This window comes from Microcaecilia unicolor, chromosome 2 (genome assembly GCF_901765095.1).
Source record: "Microcaecilia unicolor chromosome 2, aMicUni1.1, whole genome shotgun sequence".
NCBI lineage: Eukaryota > Metazoa > Chordata > Amphibia > Gymnophiona > Siphonopidae > Microcaecilia > Microcaecilia unicolor.
The window spans coordinates 487,611,998-487,635,073 of NC_044032.1; the positions used below are offsets into that span (position 1 = coordinate 487,611,998).

General features: G+C 43.9%; 1 protein-coding gene across 1 annotated transcript in view; it reads left to right on the plus strand.

Moving 5' to 3' along the window:
* Window positions 1–23,076, plus strand: part of NSD2 (nuclear receptor binding SET domain protein 2) — a 505,993-nt gene that overhangs the window by 419,556 nt on the left and 63,361 nt on the right. Inside the window, exons 19-20 of the mRNA XM_030191106.1 lie at window positions 9,761–9,877; window positions 19,462–19,603. Coding sequence (XP_030046966.1) covers window positions 9,761–9,877; window positions 19,462–19,603 — 259 coding nt within the window. The remainder of the gene's footprint in view (window positions 1–9,760; window positions 9,878–19,461; window positions 19,604–23,076) is intronic.

Consider the following 23,076-nt stretch of genomic DNA (forward strand, 5'->3'; position numbering starts at 1 on the left):
TAAGAAACATTTCAAACCTATACTAATACAGTTAAACTGCTATCATCAACTTTTCTTCATATTTCCCCCTCCCCCTCTTACATTCCCCCCCCCTCTCCCCTCCCCCCCTTCCGTTTTACTATATTAAGTAACAGCGCTGTATGCTAAAGCGCTGTACAGAACTATTATCAATAAATCTGCATATTAACTTTGAAATGTATCAAATAGCAACCTGAATATTATGCAACAAAATGTAAAAATAAAATATGAACTACCGGTGACATTCTGTAGTCTTGGTGTTTTATTTCATTGCTCTGTAATACTATAGCTCTGCCAGCCAACCAATTAACACCCACATAGCTGGAGAATCACATTGCATACATATGGTGCCACTGTCTCTGCCCCACTCCCATAAATTGCCAACCCCCCCTAAGGTATCTTCCAGAACCAACCTACCTATAACCCATGCCCTCTGCCGACAAAGTCACAGAGAATTTAATACCAGACTTCTACCTCTTGTATGCAGCGACTGAATGTATGGGCCCCAAATGTCCAAGAAAGTCTTCCTCCTCCTAGAGGAGCCTCTTACTCCTCGGCATTCACAAAGCATCAGCTCATGAAGTCTATTTCTCCAGTGCCAGAAGTCCGGGAGAGTATTGCCCACCCATTGACAGAGTAGCAACCTCTTGCCAACCAAACAGGCCTTACGGACCAGGTGTCTCCCAGATGTGCTCAAGGCAAAAACCTCGTGTCTATCCAGCAGTACACCCATTGGAGAACATACAATCCTAGAGCCCATCAAAGATGACAGATACTTCAAAACAGCAATCCAAAAACGCTGTACCTGAAAGCATTCCCACAAACAGTGGAACAGAGAGCCTGGCAATCTCCCACACTTTTCACACAACGGGTCTTCCACCCCTCCCATCTGAAAAAGCTGAGTTTTTGTGAGATACACTTTATGAAGAATTTGGTATTGACATTCGTGGAGGCCCGCGTTACCAATCATCTCCGGAATCCGAGAAATCAGTGTATCAAAATCCAAGGATAGCCCCGGCCTGGCTAAGTCTTTAGCCCACCTCATTCTAATTAACTGTACTTCTTAAGTGGCAATTTCCCCAATATCTTATACAACTTTGAGACTGAAAGTCGATCCGTGCCCTCTCTGTCCAAAAATTGTCTCATCCGATGACAATGCCTATCTCTCAAAGCCTCCAAATCTAAGGACCTCACATAGTGTGCTATTTGGTTATAGGCAAAAATGTTGTTCATGTCGTAACCAATACCTAAAGCTCCCAGATTTAACAGCCTCCCTTGCTCATTTAACAGATGTTCCAGACGACTGATACCCAAGTGCCCCCAGACCTGTAATGTCCTATTATCCATCCCCGGCTTGAAAGATAGATTACCACAGATGGGCAACATATCCGATGTGTGGATTGATAAGCCCCAAATACCCATCAGCTCTTTCCAGAGAGACCGCAAAGATGTCAACAGCAGGCTATTCCTCAGGTGTTCCGGAATACTAGCCCTGGGTGCCTGTACTAGAAAATAGAAGTGACATGGGGCAAAGAACTGGCCCTCAATTGTACGGGGTGTATAATCTTCCCGGTCAAAAAACCAGTCACCAAAATACCTCAATAAACATGCCCTATTATACCTTTTCAGGTCTGGTAAGCCCAGTCCTCCCTCCTGCCAGTGGCCCATCAACAGAGGCAACGACAGTTTGGCCTTCCCCCCCCCCCCCCCCCCCCCCCCAACAATACCGTCTAAGCAAGCGATATAGGACTTTAAAATCTCGGTGGTAGATAAGAACAGGCAATAACCTTATACAGTAAAGCCATCTGGGAAATTCCACCATCCGAAATAACTGAATGCACCCATAGAGTGTAAGGGGCAAAGTCCCCCAACTCTTTAGCCGGGTCTCCGTAGCACCCAGCAGTCGATTCACATTCAATCTATATATCTCAGCCGAGTTCATAGACAGCCAAACCCCCAGATAACAAAACGAACCGTGCGCCCACCGGAGTGGAAAAGCCTGCCCCCATTCTCTCTTCTGCTCCTCTGAGCAGGCCAGTGCCAAAGATTTCATATAGTTAAGCTTGAACCCTGCATAATCCCCAAACTCCTGAAAGAGTTCTAACAAAGCTGGGAGTGACTGGGAGGGCTGTGTCAAATGCACCAGTAAATCATCCGCAAAGGCCGACAACAGGAACCGCGAGACACCTATCGGCACTCCCCTGATCTCTGGATGGGTTTGTATCGCTCTAACCAAAGGGTCCAAGGACAACACAAATAATAGAGGAGAGAGCGGACACCCCTGCCTGGTGCCTCGAAGGATGTTAAATGAGCGAGAGCGAACCCCATTTACCCAGACGTGTGCCTTAGGCTCCAGATACAACACCTGAATTGCATCTAGAAAGAACCCCTGGATACCATATTGCTTCAAAGTCTCAAACAGATAGGGCCAACTCACCCTGTCAAAAGTTTTCTCTGCATCAAAACTGATTAACAGAGAAGCCAGACACCTATGTTGTACCGTCTCCAAAGAAGCCAATATAGCATGGAGATTCTGAACCGCTGTCCTCCCCTTTACAAAACCCACTTGAGCATCTTCTACCAACTCCGGGAGTACCCGAGCCAGACGATTTGCCAAAATTTTTGCATACAATTTGGCGTACACATTAAGGAGGGAAATTGGTCTATACGATCCAGGATCTTCCATGCACGTACCCGCCTTCGGGATAACTGTAATCTGAGCCATCTTCATCGTTTCCGGCACAGTCCGCTCCTCGGCCATGGAATTAAACAGGGCCAAAAGCGGTCTCTTAAGATTTTCATAGAACTGCTTGTAAAACTCCATACGGTAGCCATCTGTGCCCGGCGTTTTATGAGAAACACTTTGCTGCAATGCTAACATAAGATCTCCCTCCACAATTGGGCTATTTAACCTCTGCAACTGCCAAGGGGACAATTTAGGGAGCGCTACCGAATCGAAAAACATTTCAGCATTCAGCCCCTCATCTGCAGACCTAGCATATAAAGTCTCATAGAACTGGCCAAAACGGTCTGCTATGCTCTGATCTGTTCTCAATAACTGCCCATTTAAGGCTTTTAATTGTAGAACTCTGGAGGCCCCCCTTTTACTCCATACCATATTCGCTAACAATTTCCCTGCCTTGTTGCTATATTGGAATAGTTTATATTTATAATAAAACTGGGACTTAACTGCTCTCTGATGCAACAGTTCATTAAGTTCTTTCTGTACACCCAAAAGCAGTGACTTATTCTCTTTAGTAGCTTTCTGACCATATATCTTCCTATATTTGCGAACCTGAAATTCTAAACGTAGTATCTCCTTATCTCGGAGCCTCCGAGTTCTAGCACAATAAGAAATAATATCCCCTCATAAGACAGCTTTCTCTGTTTCCCAAAAAAGGATTGACTGCTGTCTATGAATATCATATCTCCAAAGGCGCATTCCACCCCCCTTCATGGGTCTCCGCCAACTCAGCCATATCAGAGCATGATCTGAGACCCCTTAAGGACCAATCTCGGCCCGCTCCATCTGCGAGAACAGCGGGCCCGAGACAAACAAGTAATCTATGCGAGATTGGGACGCATGGGCTCTAGAGAGGTGAGTAAAGTCTCTATCCAATGGGTGTAAAACACGCCACACATCCACAAGATCCAATGCCTCACAAAGCAGAAATAAGGCCTGAGCACCCCCTCCCGAACTCCCAGCACAAGAGCCTGATCTATCCAGCCGGGGATCAACCACAAGGTTAACATCTCCTCCCATGACAATATTCCCTCCTTTGAACTTGGTTAAGTTAGATATCAACCCCTGAAAAAACTTTTTATCAAACACATTTGGGGCATACACATTACATAACACCAATTGCTGGCCCTCAATTTCTATCTGTGCTACAATGTAACGGCCCTCCATATTCCTGAATGTGGAGGTGATTTTTATTTGTAAACCTTTCCTAAAGAAAATTAGTACTCCAGCCTTCCTCCCCACTGCCCAATCATGGTTGAAAGAAGCCATCTGGATCCAGGGTTTGCTAGTCCTAAATTCCCCTTACACCTGTTGCCATTGGATTTCGTAGGTGATCTGCCAGATATGGTTCAAGTGAAAGCTGTTCTGCCATCAGAAAGGAACACCACACTTATCTTCATGGTACAAGAGATACTAAGTCATCAAACGATGGCATAGGGCATGCTAAGAATGTTTAATATATGGTATCAAAAGTACATATAACTCTCTTGGCAAATCTTAAAATGAGACAAGTCCAGTGAACCTTACATGTTCAATGGAAACAGACCATGTAGTTTTTGGAACACAGTCCTTGTCACTAGTCTTAAAGATTCCCTGTCCTGGTGGTTGAATTAATCAAATTTGACAAAGAGCATTCCCTTCCAAATTCTTTCCCATTCATATTGTCCTAAACATGAATGCATCTACACATGAATGGGGAATTCGTGTAGATGTGCCTCACACTCTGTTCTGCTTGAGAGAACTTCCATCAGATACATTTCTTGGATTTCTGGCCATTCTGGAGCAATCTAAAAAGCTTTCAGAATTTGGGGGCCAATGCTCAAAGCCAGACACTAAAGTCCACAACGCAAAACTCCATAGTCCAACATCATTACAGGAAAGTAGCTAAGCAATGCTCAAAGGAAATGATATGCAAATAATATGCTTGGTTAATTTGCACTAACAATCCGAAAGCAAGAAGAGGAATGTGCCTGGCACATGTGCACAAAAGTTTTGTGGTAAGCATGGCTCTTGTGCACATGTCCAGACAAAACTGGAAGTGCAAGCACACATTGGCACTGTTCTGCGCTTTTAAATATGAGCCTTTCAAAAATCACACTGAACATTTTTGAATGGCTCATATTTAACTGCAGAAAAACAGGCGCCGATGTGTGCTTTTAGTTTTGCTCGAACTCTTAATATCAGCGTTTAGAGTTGCAAGGGCTTCCTTCCACTTGCAAAAGAACCTCATTAACATCCTTTTAAATACAATTTATGTCTAACTTTAGCGCACACATTAACATCAGCGCTCTGAGTATTCAGTACTCTACAACATGCGCACAAACCCATCGTTAACTGCATGTTAACACCAGTGGTCGTTTTGAGCATCGGCCCCTTGGTTTGCTAACAAAAGCATTTTAGTCCAGTTGGATAACCACATGTTTTACATAAACTAGCAGGGATGGATAGTTTCAAACCTCCTGTGTTGGAGACTGTTAAGCATGTAGAACTGGACTATTTCTCACAGGTTGACTCTCATAGCCATGTACCCGGCAGGAAAGACGGTGTTCTGATTGATTCATGGAGTCAGATTTTAATTATACAATTGATCCCTGGGCTCTAGTCTCTGATACGACTGTCCTAAATTTGGGGGAGGATCATCTGTACGTATATCATTCCATACTTCTAGCAAATATTCTTCTAAAACTCAAGTGACATCTGGGAACTATGATTTTCATAGCTCCTTCCTTCAGGAGATGTCCATGAAGAGGATGTCAGACTGGAGAATTCCCCAGTACCGATCATCCAGTTGCAGAGAACTTTTGCATCCCAACATCATGCTTCCAGTTCTTAGCCTAGATGTTAGAAGGATGACTATGGCTTTCTTGAACTTGCCAGATTCTGTTTTTCAGATTGTCTTTACTTTTAGGAGAGCCTCCACTAGATGGTCTTAAAATTTTAAATGAAGAGGTTTGCTGTGTTGTTTGATGGAAAGGATCTAAATTCTTTTTCTTGCCCCACAGAAAATTTACTTTAATACCTTCTACATCCAAGTTGGGTTTGAAAGCCTAAAGTGCAAATCATGTCTTGTATGTCATTATCTCTCTGCAACTTTTAATAGTTTGATTTGTATGGGGCTTGAGTCTGACATTTTCCATCAAACTAATTGCTGTGTCTTGCAATCTCAACTTTCTTACCCAGGTGATAAAAGATCCCTGTGAGCTGGAATACCTGACCTGGAAAGTCCTTTCCTTGATGGCTGTCATTTCATAGAAAGATTAGGAAAGAGATGCCCCGTATCCCAAGCTCCATCAATATCTCCTACACATGAGAATTTACTATCCTGCTTGTCCTTGGAGAACAGGGTCTATACTCTGTGCATTAAATCACTGGATTAGATATAATATCTTTCTTTCCTTGGTGGCAGAATCAATGAGTTCCAGGTCTTAGGGCAGGAGTGTACAAGGACTACAGACAATTCAGGTATTCCAGGTATCCCGAATTAGTATGCATGAGATATTTGCATATGATGACGGTACTATGGAAGCAGATATCTCATGCATATTCATTAGGAATCTTCTGATAACCTGACCTGTTTCCAGACATTGAGGACTGAACTTGTGCACTCCAGTGCAAAGACCTGGTGCTCAGTGACTCTGCCTGTTTTCCTGACCACATGTATCCCTGTCTTGATGATTGATCTACGTGTACCAAGTTTTACAGTATTTTGATTATGCATGCACATGCAAAGTTCCTGCCTATGAATATTTTTCCCTAAGCCACATGCCCCTAGTAGTGAATGTGCCTTATAGATATTAAGAGCAATTCTATAGTGCTTAAATATAGTCACCAATTGTGTGACTAATTTGTGGAATAGGCACACTCGTGTGTCTATTCCACAAACATGTGACATCATAATTGGCATTTATGTGCATATGTGCTAGGCACTGTGCTGTAAATGGCACGCTAGATATTTGGTATATAATGGCAAATGGGCTGTGCCAGTGTGAAGATCAAGGTGTGTCATGGGCATTGCGTCTAGCAATTTATACACTTTATAAAGTTTATAACAGGACACCATTGCATAAGCTGTTGCGCCTAAGTTTTGGCACACCAAAGTGGATTTACACTGCTGTAACAGGATAGGCACACCTTAATGCCGTTTTAGAATTGGTGCTTTTAGATGCCACTTTATTAGAATTGATCCTTTAGTCTTTTATGTAGAGCAGATTAAAGCTCTTAGACAGTCCTCCCAACTTTTTGTTAATTTTGATCCCAATAAACCTATTGCTGTAGCTACATAAACTCTTAATTGGTTAGCAGACTGCATCACCTTTGTTTATGCCTGAACAGACCTGACTTTAGAGCTTCATGTCAGGGCTCACAATGTCAGAGTGATGGCTACATTGGTTGCTTACTTAGGGTCAGTTTCTGTGAAGGTCATTTGCAAGACTGTGATGTGGGCTTTGGTCAATATATTTACTTTTCATTATTTGGAATGGAATTCCCAATGAGAAATTAAGTTGTCAGTCCATCTTGAGGGATGTCTTTGATGTTTAAAATCCGGCTCCACCCCTCCTAGGGCCCATTTACATGATTTCCATATTGCCTTTGTAAAATAAAATAAACCTTTAAAAGGCCAGTATGCAATAAAAATAATTTTGCTGACTGCTCATTAGCAGTCTGTTTTTCCCTTTTTTGTGAAAGCCACCTTTAGCAATGGATTTTCCTGTAGCAGGTGTTAACCTGTGGACACCAAAATAATAAATCATCACATAACTCGCCTGCTTCCCCTTGGAGCTATATTCTATAGAGCTCTAAAATTAACTGAGGTGGCCCCACAGGATGAGAGTGCATGAACTCACGCAGATTGAAACAAAAATATTTGAAGGGGAAAGCTTTCACTTAATGTCCAGGGAGAACACCTGCTGCAGGTGAGTAACTTGATTCTATTCAATAACAATATCAGATTACCTTCTGTCTCATATATCACTATCGTGTTCTCCAAAAATAAGAAATTGTTGTGGTCCTTTAATAGTTAAGTATATAATTTAATGAAATGTATTGAACAAGTATAAAGATCAAAACCCTAATTGATAATGCAAAGGAAAATTCTTTCTGTCAGACCAGGCTGACTTAGTGGCAAGTGCTGTGCACTGCAAAAAAGAGTAGGATGATCTGGCTCTTTCAACAACACAGGGAGATGTATGTAGTTACAAAGTCTTTATTAATGAGCATCAAATGACTCGACACAGCAGCCGTGTTTGTACTCCTTGCTGACTTTGCCGCTGCAGGCTTTGGAAGTATCTTTTTTGACTGATTCGGATTGTGAAATCCCATTATTTTATCCTACAAGAAAATTTGTTTTTCTCTTAAATCTTTTTGGAGCATCACAAGACTCCTGAAGCAGGCGCACAAGTGCCGAAACACGGCTGCTGTGTCGAGTCATTTGATGCTCATTAAAATAAAGACATACGTCTCCCTGAGTTTTTGAAAGAGCCAGATCATCCTACTCCTCTTTTTGCTGTACTACTGTTTACGTAGGTTTTGAGGGTTCCTCACCTCCAGTGGCTACACCTCTTCTAAGTGCTGTGCACTGTCATGTGGATGAACTAGATTCACAGTTCAAAGAAAACCATGGGATCAACTCAATTGATCCTTGAAGACTGAAGGGTGGTAATGAAGCACTGTGGTAACCTGCTTAGTGTGATGGTTACGGCTCTAATTAAATGGCATGACTGCTTTGTGTGTCCAGCTCTAGTAACCTACTAAGGACAGTGGTTGCAGCCTTAAACAGTGATGAGGTTACATCAAACAGCCAAGAAAACACCCATTTAATCTGCATGGTAGTCAAAATCCTAAACAGCTCTAGTGTATTGGTATTGAGCTTCCAAGGGGTGGGTGGGAGAGGGTGATGGGCACAGGAGATCCCGGTTAAAATTCAAACTTCAATAATTATATTGCAGCTGAATTTTTTAAAACAGTCTTACTAACCTTTTGGTGATGGTTGGGATCAAATTATTTTACAAGACATGGCAGGGGGGACTTTGATGTTTAATGTATTAATTTTGTAAGAATCAAAGTTGAAGATGATAGTACCCCTACACTGTATTTGTTTCACACCGGAGTGTGTAACCACCTCTCCGGAACTATGTAAGCCACTTTGAGCCTACTAATAAGTGGGGAAAGGTGGGATACAAATGTGACAAATAAAATAAATAAATCATCTTCCGCTTTGTTTTTTTTGTTGACGGGCCATCACTTTGATACAGGCATCCCTTGGTCAGATATGGAAAACAATGGTAGAAAAAAAAAAGAGAGATATCAGGTAAAATGGAGGAGTGAGCTAGCACTGGGTTCCTTATGGGAATTTGTATGATCATCTGCTCAAAGTGGTTTTGTCTCGAGTAGGTGAACTGGATGGAACAACTTGGTCTTCATCTGATATCATTTAGAGGCTAATTTTATAACAGGACACCTTTTTATAACAGCTACTTATAAACCAGAAAAATCAGGTGTGTCGTAATATTTATAAACAAAACGCAAGTGATTAAATGGTGCAACCTTTTGGTCATCTATCCTTTTGTTTATAAAAGGAATATAGGCGCCTATATATCTTCATAAAATAGTTTCCCCAAAACAAATCCATATAGTGCAAACATCTTCATACACAAATGTGTTCCTACTCTGAAGGAGGTTTAAAGTTATGCATGTACATGATTACTTTTATAAAATATACATATACATTTCAACTCCACCCCAACTATGCCTTCTTAGGTTTCCAAGTGGTATTAGGATCCATATTAGCAGGGTTCCAGAGGGAATATTTTGTGGCCCTTGGCCTAAGACTAAAACGGTGATCACTAAAAGGAAATTGTAAAGGAAAACTCCATAAAAGTTATGAGAGGAAAGTGGAAAATAAATTTTTTGATATGACAATGATTATAACTTTTATAAACTATAACGTCTGTTTATCTTTAAGATGTATGCATCTTTCACTAGTACATTTTCTGTCTGTAGGGAGAATTTGTAAATGAGTATGTTGGTGAAATAATTGACGAAGAAGAGTGTATGGCAAGAATCAAGCATGCACAAGAAAATGATATCACTCACTTCTATATGCTCACAATTGACAAGGTAATTTTGCATGTTTTAAATTCTAGAAACCTAGTCTCTTCAGGTTGAGAAAATTTCAGTTTTCTTATCTGTCTTTATAAATGTGCAAAGATTTTGGTTCTCTCAGGTTCAGCTGTTATGATTGCCTTCAGCAATCAATTGAATTCCTGTTTTAAATTTGTCTTGCATTGGATGGAGAAACTATTATTAAAAGTATTAATTTTTTTTTTAAATAATTAGTTATCTTGCAGAGCTAAGCTGAAGCATACAGCAACTGAAGTAATAGTTTTGTTGCTATATAGCTTCCCCTGCTTGCAATATAGGTAATTCTCTTAGAGACAGGAAATTGGGTAGTATAGTAGGTTTGACATCTACTATAATAAAAAGCACCCTCAACGTTCTGAAGCTGACTCCGTGGCTTCAGTGAAGGGGTTCGTAAGTGTGTAACCATCCGACTCACCATCTCTCTCTGCCCCACCCTTGCATCAAAACGTGATGACGTCGAGGGCGGAGCAGTGAGTGAAGGGGTACACCAACGCAACATCACACGCATGACGGACAGACACAACACCAGGAGGCGAAATTTATCCTGGTGAATACCCGTGGCTGCGTAAGCCCCCCCCGCCGTTGCCTGTCAGCTGGTGGACAAGAGAAGCAGTGTGTCGTTAGGTTGACAGCGATTAGCACCTCCCCCCCCCCCCCCAGCACCTCGGCAGAGACCTGTCTGAATTTTAAAATTCGTATGGAGGGGGTGTGGAACTGGAAGGGAGGGACGACAACTGTGGAACTTGGAGGGAGGGAGGGGGGACCCTGGAACTGGGTGGGAGGGAGAGAGGGGGGACGACCCTGGAGCTCAGAGGGAGGGGGGACAGTGACCCTGGAACTTGGAGGGAGGAAGGGGGACGACGACCATGGAACTGGGAGGGGGGCCCTGAAACATGGAGGGAGGGAAGGGGGGGACGACTCTGGAACTCGGACGGAGGGGGGAACCCTGGCACACACTCTTTCTCACACACACACGTTCTCACAGACACAGTCGCACCCAGTCTCACTCTCTCTCTGTCACACTCACACATTCACTCTCCCACTCTAGCGCTCGTTTCATTTCTTCGAGAAGCGGGCCATTTTTACTAGTATCTTAAGAAAGATCTTGGGTGATCCTACTGGTGAGACATCCTGTCTTTCATGCCATATGAATTTACTGTACAGCAGCAACCACAGCAATAGGAAACAGGTAAGCTGGATCTTTCTGCCTTGATCAATAAACTTCTGTATATGTTGGTAAGTATCAAAAACAGATAGTGCTGTCTCTGTCACTTTTTAGGGAGGGAGTAGCAAGGTTAGTGGGAATGTTTCCACAAGTGCATTTGTATTTTTATATATCATTTTATATACAGACTGTGTCTGAATGTGGAGTCCCACAGGGATCCCCCCTCTCGCCAACTTTATTCAACCTAATGATGATACCCTTAGCCAAACTACTATCAAACAAAAACCTCAACCCATACATATACGCAGATGACGTAACGATCTACATCCCATTTAAACAAGATCTAAAGGAAATTTCTAACGATATCAACCAAAGTCTCCATATTATGCACTCATGGGCGGATGCATTTCGGCTGAAACTTAATGCAGAAAAACCCAATGCCTAGTAATTACCTCTCAACATAACAAGAACAAATTCACCGCTATTAACACACCAAATCTGAACCTTCCAATATCGGACACCCTAAAAATTCAAAGTGCCACTGGGGAACTGGGGGAGACAACACGCTGAGTTCCAACTCCAATGTAAGGGGGGGTGTTACGATTGTGGCCGTGACCTCTCCTAGACTTACCTTATTTCGGTGGTCAGCTTCTGTGCTGGCTTCTGTTTCTTCTTTCTGTGTCTGTGGGCTGGCTGCTCCCAACATGAGTCTAATTGCTTTACTATACTGCAGCTGTGTGTGTTGCCTGAGCTAAGCTGCCTTTGTGTGCTGGTTGCTTCCAGCGTGGCTCTAATTGCTCTGCTATACTGCAGCTGTGGGGGTTAAGCCTGAGTTAGCTCTAGCTCTGTTTCAGTATGCTGCCTGCCTGTGTCTGATAGTGGTGACATCATCAGTCATGGCCTTGATCAGGAAGTGGTCCTCCCTTCAGGGCCTTTGCAACGGTTGCGTTTGCTTAGTCGTTTGCTTTAGGTCCAGGTTAGTGGTAGTGCAGTGTGCACTTTTGATCTTTGTTAGCTTCCTTGCTTTTCCCTTGTGGCTCCCCTGCTTTCCCTTTTGGTGTTTTGGAAGCACTTCTGGGTTTGGTGCTTTTGAAGCAGTGCTGTCTTCTGTGTTTAGCTTCCCTGTTTTTTCCCTTTTGGCTCCCCTGTCTTCCCTTTTAGTGCTAGGAGCTCTGCTGGTAGTTTGGTGCTTAGGAGCACCGTAGTTAGTTTAGGGTTGTAGAGCTGTTGTGCTTGGTGCTTAGGAGCACCTGTGCTAGTTTGTGTTCAGGTTCCCTGCTCTTTCCCTGTGGCTCCCCTGCTTTTCCTAGTGGTGCTATTGGTAGTACTTCTGTTAGTATAGGGCTTAGGAAGTCCTTTTGTTAGTTTCTGTTTGGAGTTCTTCTGTTGGTTAGGGCTTGGGAGCACTTATGTCAGTTTAGGATTTAGGAGTACTGCTGTTTCCAGCTTGTTCTAGTCCTGGTCCCTGTGTCATCCGGTATACGGTAAGTCCTGCCGGCCACTCGAACCCAGGGGCTCAACCCTTGGGGGGCAGTGGCTATGTGCAGGTGAAGCTGTACGGACCAGTCCAGTGTGCTCCAGTCCAGGGTGTTCCGGTCCGGTGTGTTCCAGTCCGGGGGATTCCAGTCCGTGTGTTCCGGCTCGCTGGGTGGTGCCTGCAGTCCCTGCCGGTGTGCTTGCCCAGCGTTGGTTGTTGAGTTTTGCCTGCTGCTGTCGCTCCTCGTCAGCAGCCCAAGGGCTCATGTTTGCTCCAGAGCCCGGCTCCGCGGGCTCTGAACCTGAGAACCTGACAGGGGGGCATGATCAGACCACGTTCTAGGATGAATTTGTACCTCACTAATACTGGGCAGCACGTTGGGAGGCCCCATCCAGAAGTCTATAAGGGAGTGGGAGTCATGGACAGATGATTAATAAGTATAACTACGGGTACGGGGATACATATGCCGACATAAATCTAGCAATTGCCACTTGCCGTGAAGCTATGTAGTTGGGACCGGTCCGACTGAGAGGTACTGCACTACTACAGCAGAGTTGTCCAAGGCGGGCTGCAAAGTAAGGTTAAAATCGCCTCCTACCAGCAAGGTATCCTCTATATGTTTGGAGAGGACCGCTGACAGCTCTTCAAAAAAGACCCCTTGATGATCATTGGGAGCATATATATTTAGGAGGCATAGCACCTCTTCCCCCACCTGTAGCACCAGCAGAAGTTAATGACCCTCCCCAATACCGTGTTACATGCTTTACCTGCCAAGGATATCTATGAGATAAAGCTATCAAGACTCCCTTCTTTTTGTCTGTATGGCTAGATGCAAAATAAATCTGTGGGAGCCTATTATGATGGCACAAGTGCTCACTTGTAGAGAGCAAGTGCATCTCCTGTATAAAGGAGATATCCGCCCATAGGCGCTGTATCTCCCTGAACTTAGGCTGACGTTTCACCGGGGAGTTTAATCCCTTAACAATAATGGAAAGGGAAATGAGACTTGATATACCGCCTTTCTGATTTTTTTTGTTGTTGTTACATTTGTACCCCGCGCTTTCCCACTCATGGCAGGCTCAATGCGGCTTACATGGGGCATTGGAGGGTTAAGTGACTTGCCCAGAGTCACAAGGAGCTGCCTGTGCCTGAAGTGGGAATCGAACTCAGTTCCCCAGGACCAAAGTCCACCACCCTAACCACTAGGCTACTCCTCCACTCATTCAAAGCGGTTTACATATATTCAGGTACTTATTTTGTACCAGGGGCAATGGAGGATTAATTGACTTGCCCAGAGTCACAAGGAACTGCAGTGGAAATCGAACTCAGTTCCCCAGGATCAAAGTTCACTGCACTAACCACTAGGCTACTCCTCCATCAGAAATATAAGAAAAACATATTCATATAGCCACCTGTGAGATATTGGCCCAAGAAATCAGAGGTGGACCAAACCCTGGCCATCAATCCCACCCAAAAAAAACAATTCTTCCCCCCCCCCCCCTTCCCCTAAATCCCCTCTGCCCCATCCCAACAAGTAAGCACTCCTCCTGAACCAACATAAGGGTACCTTAAGAGGAAGGGACCACACATTCCATTTGTAAAGATAGAATATAAGCTTAAACACTGCCCGTATTGAGAAACACTGGAATTAATAACATTGATATGCAAAAGTATTTAGTACATTGCGGGAGACCATTTTAAACATAAATCCTGTAGATGCAAAGCCTTAGCCAGCCTTCCTAGAAAAAGTAGCCATCGAGGCTATCCATTCGCTATATTCTGCAGTGTTTTAGGCTTTAGTCATATCGCCTGGGAGCCTCAGAAGAGAGTCAGAATGCTGGCGTTGAAGACGGCCCTTTCCCGTGGTAACCCAGTGCCAGCGTGGTTTTGATGCCATTGAATGTCGTGCTGAGCTATCCTCTTTGCTAGGGGCTCTCTCTGGGAAAATCTCTGCCGCCTCTATCTTGCCATCCTTGTAGAACCGCATCACAAATGGATGACCCCTTCTGTAACGGATTCCCTTAGAATGAAGAAATTGAGTGAAAGGCTTAAGCTCAACCCTCCTTTTTAAAGTGGTCGCAGCTAAGTCTTGATAGAATTCTATATGACTAGTTTAAAAAAGGCCCGTTTCTGACACAAATGAAACGGGTGCTAGCAAGGTTTTCCTCGGAGTGTGTATGTTTGACAGAGTGTGTGTGAGAGTGACTGTGTGTGAGAGAGAGAGTGAATGTACAAGTGTGTGAGTGTGACAGAGAGAGAGAGTGAGACTGTGTGCGAGTGTGTGTGTGAGAATGAGTGTGTGGCTGGGGGTGGGACCCTCCCTCCCAGTTCCAGGGGCCCTCCTCCCTCCCTCCCAATTCCATGGTCGTCGTCCCCCCCTCTCTCCCAATTCCATGGTCATTCCCCCTCTCCCTCCCTCCCTCTCTCCGTGTTCCAGGGTCGTCGTCCCCTCCCTCCCCGCCATTCCTCCGAGTTCCAGGGGCTATCCTCCCAGTTCCAGTGCCCCTCCCCCTCCCTCCGAGTTCCAGGGTCCCCTCCCCTCCCTCCGAGTTTCAAGGTTTTCCCCTCCCTCCGAGTGCCAAGGTCGTCCCCTCCCTCCCTCTGATTTTCAGGGTCCCCCCCACCCTCCGAGTTTCAGGGCCCGCTTCCCTTTCTCCCTCCGAGTTTCAGGGCCCCTCTCCCTCCCTCTGAGTTTCAGGGCCCCCCGCTTTTAGCGCTACTGGCGGACGACGTAACCCCGACTTTAAGTCCAGCATGGCTTTTTAAATTCGGAGGCAGGGGGCCTGGAAGTGGAAAGGAGGAACGGACAGGGGAACCCTAGAACTGAGAGGGAGGTTAGGAAATGGTTTTTCCAATGTTCCAATGTCTCTGGTGACGTCAGCTGGTGGTTACGAACGCAGCCAGAGACATTGGAACGTTGGAAGTGCAAATTATTATATTAGATATGAGGCCCGTTTGAAATCTGGCACCACCCAAGAGGCATGCATAATTTTTTCCTTCAGCTTGAAATCATAGAAGCAGGCAATTGGGTCCTTCGGCCAATTTGCCCTCGGGGCCCCCAGGGACCGATGAGCTCGCACCAATTGGATCTCGGTAGGTTGATCTGTATTTCAGCAAGTAAAGCGCATGCTGTTTTTTGTATAACTGTCTCGCAATCTGCATTTATTGGAGAGTCCGGGAGACCGCGAACCCGAATGTTGCATCAGCAGCTCAGATTTTCCAAATCTTCCAGCTTATCCCATAACTGCTGAGTTTCAAATTGTGCCTCTTTAGCCTGCATAGCCAAACTTTGTAAACTTTCAACCTGATCTTTCAGGCGTTCTGCCTCTGCCACGTAGTTGCCAAGCGCGCCAATTTCTCCCCTCAGATTCACGCCCAGTGTAGCAATTTCCGTGCTCGTTGCTTTAACGACTGATTTTAACTCCATCATCCACAATTGAATCTCATGTAATGGTTGCTCCAAAGCATCTCCAGAGGCAAACGGTGGTGGTGAACGCTGGGATTGACACGTCAGCTGAGGGTCGGGTGGTCGGGCCCCCGGGTCGCACACGGTCGTGGCTCGGCCCAAGTAGGCGAACTCAGCAAGATCAATCATGGAGGCCTGGGAACTCATTTGGAGTCAAATCAAATATTAGTGCTGGGTATAATCCTCCCGAAGGATAACTGATTGTCCAAAATAGCTGCTGCGGTACCAATGATTGCTCAGGGCTGGTCATAGCTCTCACCTCAAACAGCCATCTCAATCGATGACATCACTTCCTCCTGCTGCATATGTTTTAACTTAGACTCGTTCCTCATATCTTATAATTTGCCGCCTTGTTAGCCATTCATATATTTGTCCTAGTTGACTTTCTACTACCCATTGTCCCTGTCTATATCTGCATTGGTCCCTCGCTGCATAGTAAGATAGAAACAGCATTAGCATCATATATCTGTTACTCAAATGTTCTAATGCCTGCTTATTTTGTGTTTCACTGGTATGCAGACATTTTATATCTATTGTTTGAATATTCTTCTGTACTATCATGGTGGTATATGTATTATATTGATATTTATCATTTTTCAGCGCTGTCAAATGTGTTCTGGTGCTGTTTAATAATAGGCCTTATTAGGTTTTAATTTGACTGTATTTGTTTTATTTGGTCAGTTTACCATTGTTATGCTGTTAACAGAATTGTAACTGTAAGTTTAGTGTTAAACTGTATCTGCTGTACACTGCATTGGGTGAATCTATTCATCAAGGCAGTAATAAATTCCAATATATAAAACATATTTGTAGTAATTATGCTCCAAAGAACCACATTTCTGATTTATGATTGACAGAAACTGTGACAAAGTGAGCAAATAGTACATGTATTGCTTTGGGAGTGTCACATTAAAGTGAATGTGACTCTACAGTGTTCAGTACAACATATGGCAAGATAAGTACATAAGTAATGCCACACTGGGAAAAGACCAAGAGTCCATTGAGCCCAGCATCCTGTCCATGACAGCGGCCAATCCAGGCCAAGGGCACCTGGCAAGCTTCCCAAACGTACAAACATTCTATACATGTTATTCCTAGAATTATGGATTTTTCCCAAGTCCATTTAGTAGCGGTTTATGGACTTGTCCTTTAGGAAACCGTCTAACCCCTTTTTAAACTCTCCAAGCTAACCGCCTCCATCACGTTCTCTGGCAACGAATTCCAGAGTTTAATTACGCGTTGGGTGAAGAAAAAGTTTCTCCGATTTGTTTTAAATTTACTACACTGTAGTTTCATCGCATGCTCCCTAGTCCTAGTATTTTTGGAAAGCGTGAACAGACGCTTCACACCCACCTGTTCCACTCCACTCATTATTTTATATATCTCTATCATGTCTCCCCTCAGCCGTCTTCTCCAAGCTGAAAAGCCCTAGCCTCCTTAGTCTTTCTTCATAGGCAAGTCGTCCCAACCCCGCTATCATTTTAGTCACCCTTCGCTGCACCTTTTCCAATTCCACTATATCTTTCTTGAGATGCGGCGACCAGAATTGAACACAATACTCAAGGTGTGGTCACACCATGGAGCGATATAACGGCATTATAACATCCTCACACCTGTTTTCCATACCTTTCCTAATAATACCCAACATTCTATTCGCTTTCCGAGCCGCAGCAGCACACTAAGCAGAAGGTTTCAGTGTATTATCGACGACTACACCCAGATCCCTTTCTTGGTCTGTAACTCCTAATGTGGAACCTTGCATGACGTAGCTATAATTCGGGTTCTTTTTTCCCACATGCATCACCTTGCACTTGCTCACATTAAACGTCATCTGCCATCTAGCCGCCCAGTCTCCCAGTCTCGTAAGGTCCTTCTGTAATTTTTCACAATCCTGTCGCGAGTTAACAACTTTGAATAACTTTGTGTCATCAGCAAATTTAATTACCTCGCTAGTTACTACCATCTCTAAATCATTTATAAATATATTAAAAAGCAGCGGTCCTAGCACAGACCCCTGAGGAACCCCACTAACTACCCTTCTCCATTGTGAATACTGCCCATTTAACCCCACTCTCTGTTTCCTATCCTTCAACCAATTTTTAATCCACAATAGGACGTTTCCTCCTATCCCATGACCCTCCAATTTCCTCTGTAGCCTTTCATGAGGTACCTTGTCAAACGCCTTTTGAAAATCCAGATACACAATATCAACCGGCTCCCCTTTGTCCACATGTTTGTTTACTCCTTCAAAGAATTGAAGTAAATTGGTTAGGCAAGATTTCTCCACACAAAAGCCGTGCTGACTCGGTCTCAGTTATCCACGTCCTTGGATGTGCTCTGTAATTTTGTTTTTAATAATAGCCTCTACCATTTTCCCCGGCACCGACGTCAGACTCACCGGTCCTATAATTCCCCGGATCTCCCCTGGAACCTTTTTAAAAAATGGGCGTTACATTGGCCACCCTCCAATCTTCCGGTTCCACGCTCGATTTTAAGGATAAATTGCATATCACTAGCAGTAGCTCCTCAAGCTCATTTTTCAGTTCTATCAGTACTCTAGGATAAATACCATCCGGTCCAGGAGATTTGCTACTCTTCAGTTTGCTGAACTGCCCCATTACATCCTCCAGGTTTACCGTGAAGTCAGTAAGTTTCTCCGACTCGGCCGCTTGAAATACCATTTCCGACACCAGTATCCCACCCAAATCTTCCTCGGTGAAGACCGAAGCAAAAAATTAATTCAATCTCTCTGCTACGTCTTTGTCTTCCTTGATCGCCCCTTTTACCCCTCGGTCATCCAGTGGCCCAACCGATTCTTTTGCCGGCTTCCTGCTTTTAATTTTTTGCTATGTTTTTTTGCCTCTAATGCTATCTTTTTTTCGTAATCCCTCTTGGCCTTCTTTATCTGCGCCTTGCATTTGCTTTGACACTCCTTATGCTGCTTCTTGTTATTTTCAGACGGTTCCTTCTTCCATTTTCTGAAGGCATTTCTTTTAGCCCTAATAGCTTCCTTCACCTCACTTTTCAACCAGGCCGGCTGTCTTTTGGAGTTCCTTCTTTCTTTTCTAAATAGTGGAATATGTTTGGCCTGGGCCTCCAGGATGGTATTTTTGAACAGCATCCATGCCTGTTGTACAGTTTTTACCCTCTCAGTTGTCCCCCTAGTGTGGGTTGTTTTTTTTTTTGTTGTTGTTGCTTTTTTTTTTTTTTAAATACAGAACCCTTTCATATAAAACATACCACTGAAGTTTTATTTTTATACATTCAAGTAGTAATGCAATCAGTATGTTGAATTTTGTTTTGGGAGAATGTTTCTTTTTTCAACTTAGAACTGAATAGATAAAGTGGCTACAAGTGTTCTGTAGCATTTTTTTAAAGAAATATTAAAATATTTATCTTCTACAGGAAATTTCAATAATGCTCATACACAGCACTTTTTATTGCTTCTTTAGGATCGTATAATTGATGCTGGCCCTAAAGGAAATTATTCCCGTTTTATGAATCACAGTTGTCAACCAAACTGTGAAACTCAGAAATGGACAGTGAATGGAGACACCCGTGTAGGACTGTTTGCAGTGTGCGATATTCCTTCAGGTAGGTCAATACAGTAAATAGGAGTCTTCATTTGGTTGCTATATTTTCCTGATAATATGTCATGATTAGTCACGAAGCTATATCAAAGTGTTTAATTCAGATATTATCATGCTTGCTTTGTCTAACCCCATGCCAATTCCATTCCTTTTGAAAGTATGAAGAGTACTGAACAGGGATGTAAGGACAGATACAGGCTTATTTTCGAAAGAGAAGGACGCCCATCTTTCAACACAAATCGGGAGATAGGAGTCCTTCTCTCAGGGTCGCCCAAATCGGCATAATCGAAAACTGATTTTGGGCGCCCCCCAACTACTTCCCGTCGCAGGGGCGTGTCAGAAGCTTTACCTAAGGCGGGACTGGGGCATGCCTAACAGATGGGCGTCCTCGAGTGATAATGGAAAAAAGAAGGGCATCCCTGATGAGCACTTGGGCGACTTTACTTGGTCCATTTTTTCTTACGACCAAGCCTCAAAAAGGTGCCTAAACTTACCAGATGACCACCGGAGGGAATCAGGGATGACCTCCCCTGACTTCCCCAGTGGTGATAAACCCCCTCCCATGCTGAAAAGAACAACTTTAAAAACTTTTTTTCCCTGCCTGAAATGTCATACTTAGGTCCATCGCAGCAGTATGCAGATCCCTGGGAGGGGAAGTATGTGTGTGTCAGCGGAGGCATAGCAAAGGCGTGGACGTCCTTTCAAACATTTTGGACGTCCTGAAGTGCCCCCCCCCCCCCCCCCCCCCCCCCCCCCCCACACACACACACACACACAGGGACGGCCAAATTTCAAGGGAGTGAAGGAGTGGCCTAGTGGTTAGAGCACTGGTCTTGCAATCCAGGGGTGGCCGGTTCAAATCCCACTGCTGCTACTTGTGATCCAAAATCCAAATGAATAAAGGGGATGTCGGAGACATAGCAGGCATGGACGTCCTTCTCACAGAAACATCCACATTTTGGACATCCTCCACTGCCATCGCAGGGACGGAGGCATAGCGAAGGACGTCCTTCACCCATACTCTTTTAAAAAAAAAAAAAAAAGACGTCCCTGACGAGCACTTTAACGTTTTCACCTGGACTTGTATTTTTCAAAGGTTGTAGATGGCAATTTATTTAAGGTTGTAGACTGTTATTATACACGCAGCTTGTCTTCATGTATGAGGCCGTCTTTGGCATGCACAGAGCAGCCACGCATAATGCTTGGCTGCTCTGCACTGGCTTCCCCTCCTTAGGAAGGAAATTGTGTGCAAATGAGCTAACAGTGAGCAGCTCATTTGCATGCGATTTTCTTCATGTATGCCCGTTCCTTTCCGAATCAGTAAGGGAAGGGCTTTTTCTGTTCAGTTAGTGCATCAGTTAGTCCACTGCAGTGCCCGCTAGGGTTCCCGGTTGGTGTCCTGGCATGTCAGGGGGATCAGTGCACTACGAATGCTGGCTCCTCCCACGACCAAATGAGTTGGATTTGGTCGTTTTTGAGATGGGCGTCCTCGGTTTCCATTATGGCTGAAAACCGGGGACGACCATCTCAACATTTATGTTGACCATCTCTAAGGTCGACCTAAATGTTGAGGTTTGGGCGTCCCCGACCATATTATCGAAACAAAAGGTGGACATCCATCTTGTTTCAATAATATGGGTTTCGCCGCCCCTTCACAGGGATGCTTACAGACAATACAGAATACTGCAGAATGCCAGTGTCAGGTTCTCAGGTTCAGAGCCTGCGGGGACGGGCTCTGGAGCAAACGTAATGGTGTTGGGGCCGCTTGATAACAGTGATCATAATATGATCGGATTTGATATAAGCTAATACAAATAGGTTATATAAACGCCAGATCTGCAGTCAACAAAACCACAACAATAACTGATTGGATCACAACCAACAATCTTGATCTCCTACTCATTAGCGAAACCTGGATCCATGACCCCAAAGATCCCATAATCCTAGAGCTATGCCCTCCAGGATACAAAACTACCCACTGGACATGGAACGGAAAAAGAGGAGGAGGCATTGCCATAATCTATAACTCCCAATTCACTGTCACAACAATAGCAGAATCCATACTTCCTCAACTGGAAATAGCCTCAGTTAGAATCAACCACCCAACCCTACATGACCACCTGAACCTTATCCTGTTTTACAGACCACCAGACAACTGGCAAAACTCCCAATCGCAGTTTTATGGATTTCATATCGAACACATGTGTTTCTGCTCAAAACCTTCTGTTGGCAGGTGACATCAACCTTCACCTCGAGAATACTAACCTAAGCAATGTACGCGAATGCAAGGACTTCCTCCAACTATGGGATCTCCACTGGCCAAACATGCAACCTACCCATAATAAAGGTCACACACTAGACATCATCACACACAAATTCTCATCAGAATCAAATCTTGCTTTAATAGAGGCTAAATGGACAGCTACACTATGATCTGCTCACTACAGAGCGAACCTCACCCTTCAATGGTGAACAAAAAACTCACAACTTAAACAAGAACAACAAACATACACCACGAGAGGCAAAATAGATCCATTAATATTCTGGCAACAATTCTATAACGACGAGTGGATAGCCCCCATAGACTCGCACCAATTTCTTCTTGAATGGGACAACAGATGCAGAATCGTAGTAGACAACATAACACCGCCTCAGACTAGAACCTCACACAGAAAAAAACTCAATACCATGGTTTAATAAAGAAATAAAAGAACTAAAGACACAAGTCAGAAGATTAGAGAGAGCTTGGAATAAGAAACACGACACCTCCACATTTAACGACTGGAAACAACTACAAAGAAAACGCAAATACACCATTAGACAAACCAAAAGAAAATTTTATAAAACTAAAATCGGACCAAACTACAGAGATACATATAAATTCTTCCTACTCGTAAACAAACTATTAGATACCACACCGGTTACTATCAACAACACAGACACTCCATCAGCAACCAATCTTGCAAACTATTTCAGAGAAAATCATAAAGCTTAGACTCATGATACCAATCAACACAACAGACTACGTAAATCTTCTTGAATGTCTTGACCCAATACCCGGGGAATCCCCAGCAGACCGATCAAGGACCAATTTTGACATACTATCGAGCAATAGTATCTCCCAATTACTTGGAAGATATGCCAAGTCGCAGTGCAAACTAGACATCTGCCCTGTCAGTCTTATAAAATCTGCTCCTCAACAATTCATAACAGACCTCATGAAGCACCTAAACTACATGCTACAAAATGGTCTCTTCCCTAATGACAAAGGAAACATTCTACTCACCCCGCTACCTAAAGATGCAAAGAAAAGTACAAATGACCTAACCAACTATCGCCCAGTAGCATCTATCCCACTAATAACCAAACTCATGGAAGGCGTAGTGACGAAACAACTTACTGACTACTTAAATAAATATTCAATTCTACATGAGTCACAATCAGGATTCCGTTCGAACCACAGCACTGAAACTGTAC